This window comes from Orycteropus afer, unplaced genomic scaffold, assembly GCF_000298275.1.
Source record: "Orycteropus afer afer isolate SDZICR_OR568_19922 unplaced genomic scaffold, OryAfe1.0 scaffold00346, whole genome shotgun sequence".
Classification (NCBI taxonomy): domain Eukaryota; kingdom Metazoa; phylum Chordata; class Mammalia; order Tubulidentata; family Orycteropodidae; genus Orycteropus; species Orycteropus afer.
In genome coordinates, this window is record NW_006921933.1 from 3256536 (window position 1) to 3260990 (window position 4455).

Here is a 4455-nt window from a genome sequence, read left to right on the forward strand (position 1 = left end):
ATTCCAAAGAAAGGTGGTCCCACACAATGTGGAAATTATTGAACAATAGCAATATCACACGCAAGTAAAATCTTACTGAAGATTGTTCAAAAACGGTTGCAGCAGTATATTGACAGAGAACTTCCAGAAATGCAAGCTGGATTCAGAAGAGGATGTGGAACGAGGGATATAATTGCTGATGTCAGATGGATCTTGACTGAAAGCAAAGAATACCAGAAAGATGTTTACTTGTGTTTATTGACTATGCAAAGGCGTTTGATTGTGTGGATCATAACAAATTATGGGTAATGTTGAAAAGAATGGGAATTCCAGAACACTTAATTGTACTCATGAGGAACCTGTACACAAACCAGGAAGCTATTGTTCTAACAGAACAAGGGGATACTGCATGGTTTAAAATAAGGAAGGGAGTGCCTCAGGGTTGTTTCCTTTCATCTGTATGCTGAGCAAATAATCCAAGAAGATGGACCATATGAAGAAGAACATGACATCAGGATTGGAGGTAGGCTCATTAACAACCTGCAATACACAGATGACACAACTTTACTTGCTGAAAATGATGATGCCTTGAAGCACTTACTGATGAACACTGAGACTACAGTCTTCAGTATGAATTACACTTAAATATAAAAAAAAAAAAAAAAAAATCCTCACAACTGGACCAAAAAACAGCATCATAATACATGGAAAACAGATTGAAGTTGTTGAAGACTTCATATTACTTGGTTCTACAGTCAACACCAATGGAAGCAGCAGTCAAGACATCAAAGACCTCTTTCATGTGCTGAAGAGCAAAGTTGTCTCCTTGAAGACTAAGGTATGCCTAACCCAAACCATGGTATTTTCAGTCGCCTCATATGCATGTGAGAGCTGAACAATGAATAAGAGGAACCGAAGAAGAGTTGATGCTTTTGAGTTGTGGTGTTAGTGAAGAAAACTGAGCGTACCATGGACTGCTAAAAAAACTAACAAAACTGTCTTGGGGGAAGTGCATCTGGAATGCTCTTTGGAAGCGAGAATGGCCAGACTTTGTCTTACCTACTTTGGTCATGTTGTCAGAAGGGACCATTCTCTGGAGAAGGATATCATGCTTGGTAAAGTGGAGGCTCAACAAAAAAGAAGAAGGCCCTCAACAAGATGGAGAGACACGGTGGCTGCAACAATGGGCTCAGTTATAGCAGGGATCATAAGGCTGGTACAGGACTGGGCATTGTTTTGTTCTGTTGTACATAATGTCTGTATGAGTAGGAGATGACTCAACAGCACTTAACAACATCAACATACTGGTTGCTCTATAAATAGCTCCCTATCCTGCCTTTCATAAAAATTCACTTTGTTAAGATTGTTTTTAAGAATCTTTCACAACTCATTCCTGGGAGCCAAGATAGTGAGATTGGGCAGAGCTAGGATTTAGACCTAAGGCTTCTGCCTCCCTGTAAACCAGAGGAGGATGCAGACTCTGTGCCCCATCATGAACTTTTGTGCAAAGTTGGCTGCTACTTGAAGATAACAATGTTCCCATTGCACATATGCTATTCTACCTTATAGCCAGTCTGAAGGTGAAGGTCACTGGGCTTGGGGTAGAAGTGCAAGTCAATGTGATCACTATTGACTTAGATGTTGTACTTGGCCTCTGGGTACTAGTTCCTGAAGTGTGTCAGTATTGAAGGATGTGGCAATCCCCATAAAGGTTATGTTGGCATCAATGGAGTAGGGCATGCTAACTCGATCAATGGAAAGATTGAGGTTGGAGGTGATGATTGTACTACTGAGAAGTCAACACGCTTGCTCATCAGGTTCTCTTACCCAGCCTTCCTTGCAGTTGAACTGTTGCTTCATGGACTTGTGGGGATGTGCAGACTTCTGCATGGCATGGGGCAAGCCAGGCAGCTCATTGTCTACCATGATGGCCACTTGGAACTGCAAGAACTTCACGTACTTTGCAATGATGTGGGCTGCCTCACCATTCTGCTCATTTGGCTGGAACTCATTGTTGATCTTCACAATGTTTGCCAGTTTATGAGTCAGGTCGTCCTGGTTTCAGGGTTCCATCCACTACAACATATGCATGTGAGAGCTGAACTTTGTGCTTCAAAGTGATAATTCTTTTGAATTTCCCACTTCTTTGTTGGTATCTTTGCCTTTACCCTGATGATGATGTTGTTGTTGGGTGTCATCGAGGTGATTTTGACTCATAGCAACCCCAAGAGACAGAGTAGAACTGTCCTATAGGGTTTCCTAGACTGTAATCTTTACTGAAACAGTTTGCCAGGTCTTTCTCCTGTGAAGCCACTGGGTAAGTTCAAACTGCTACCCTTTCAGTTGGCAGTAAATCCTTAACCATTGTGCCAGTAGGGCACCTGTGTGGTTACCTAGTGCCACTCTGACAGGAATATACCACAAATGGGATGGCTTGAGCAAACAGGAGTTTACTCTCTTGCAGTTTGGAGGCTTTACGTCCGAGTTCAAAGTGCTAGGCTCTAGGGGCTGGGTGAAAGCCCCTCAACCTTGGGCTTCAGCTCTGCCTCCTACTCCCGGCCCAGTGGAGCTAGAGGCTTTTCTTCACTCAAACAGCTGCTGGCTGCTGAGGCTGACAAACAAGTAAAAAGGCACAGTCCCAATGTTACCAAACCATATGGAAGGCCCTTAATTCAAGTACATTGAAAGTCCCAGGATCGGCAGAGCATGGCAGGCTGCTGAACAATGACATGGCAGGCTACATGCAGGGTTCAAGTGTGCCATAAGCTAGGTACCGGTCCCAAAGCTTCTCCTTATACACAGGAAGCAGACCACATCCCTAAGACAGCTACTCAGCTGCTCACAATAGATTCCACCATGGAGTTGATTACCAGTGTCATCATGGGAAATACTACATCCAGCTGCCCAGCACTCAACCAGGCCCAGCCAAGTTGACACACAAACTTAACTACCACAGCTCCTTATAATCTTTACATATAAGGATTACTTCTTTTTTTTTTTTTTTAATTGTGATTTGGGTGAAAGTTTATAAAGCAAATTCACTTTCTGTACAGCAGTTCACATAGTTTGTCTCATTACATTGACTACAATTTCCCACAATGCAACAGCTCCCACTTCCTCCCCATTGTTACCTCTTCCCTGTGTGCTTCCCTCCATGCACTCCTGCCCCCTGAGCTATGTCCCTGTGCATACACTGCCCTTCTATTCTCCCATGAGTGTTCTCTCAAAGGAGTGTATCTACCTAGTGTAAATGTTCACCTCATGTGCCTGTCTTTTGTTTGGCTGGAAGCCATGGGTGTGGGTTCCATTCCAGACCTGAAGGGCAGCTAGGGGCCATAGTCTCAGTGATTCCATCAGGCTCCATCAGAACATGCAACCTGGTCCATGATTACATATAAGGATTACTTTTATATACTCTTTGTAGTTGTGTTTAGATATAAAAGAACATCCCATTGACCTTTGGAAAAGTGAGGTGTGAATGTCATTCTGGTGAACATTTTTTTTTTATGAGATTTAAGTTTATTGAACAGTTGCAATTTCTTCTGATACCAGAAGTCTTTCAATTATAGTTATCTCTTTTATTTTTTCTTAAATACCAATTTAATTACCTTCCTCCCCTCTGTCCCTCCCTTTTGGTTTTTTTTTTTTTTTTTGTGATCCCCTAGCTGCCTGTCATGAAGAACTGCCAATTTTCTGGATCTTCCCCTATTTTTTTGAATCTCGAATTCGTCAGTTTTTTCCAAGCTTCTGCATGCTGGACTACCAGGTATAGTAGACATTCTGCTGTGTCCTACAGCTGAGAATGAGTGTTCTGCTTCAGTAAATATTCTGGGAAGACTGTCTATCATTTCTGGTAAATTGAAATACTACATGCTGAATTAAGCCCTAAAATTATGCCATATGTCACTTACTCCAGTGGTACTTAAATGTCTATAATACCCAGGGTGCTTGTTAAAAATATAGATTCTTCGGTACCAAAATAAAGCTGCTGAGTCAGTATCAGAGGGGGAAGCCCCAGTGGGTAAAAGCACCAAGCCTCCAGGTGATTTTGAAGTGCAGCTAGCTTTTGAACAACTAGTCTAACCTTCTGTCATCACCAGATTTCTTAGCCCTACAAATGTCCCTGTTGTTTTACACCCATCTCCTTCATCATTACCAGTTTTCTATGTTTGCATGTTGTAGAGAAGTCATTCACTTTCTAGTTGGTAGAATGCCATGTGCCTTTTACTGTGCCACTCAGAAGTCGTGAAGGGGTGCACACGAGGTCATGGGGTGTCAAACAGGGCAGTGATGCCAAGGTCTGGTTGTGAGCATGAGCATGAGTGCTCGCACAGGGTGGTTATTACTGCCAAAAGATCTCCTTTGTGTCACTTTCCCTGGTGTTTTCTTCACGCATCTCTTCCTTCCTGTCACCATGCCTCATGTTTTCCCCTCACATATCCCCACAGATATCCTTCACGTCACTGTCCTGGTGTT

The 4455-nt window shown here is 42.7% G+C and overlaps 1 protein-coding gene across 1 annotated transcript in view; it reads left to right on the forward strand.

The window, feature by feature from the left end:
- The window catches only part of ZCCHC4 (zinc finger CCHC-type containing 4), a 101669-nt gene that overhangs the window by 69434 nt on the left and 27780 nt on the right, over window positions 1-4455 (forward strand). The window contains exon 8 of the mRNA XM_007952564.2: window positions 3645-3745. Coding sequence (XP_007950755.2) covers window positions 3645-3745 — 101 coding nt within the window. The remainder of the gene's footprint in view (window positions 1-3644; window positions 3746-4455) is intronic.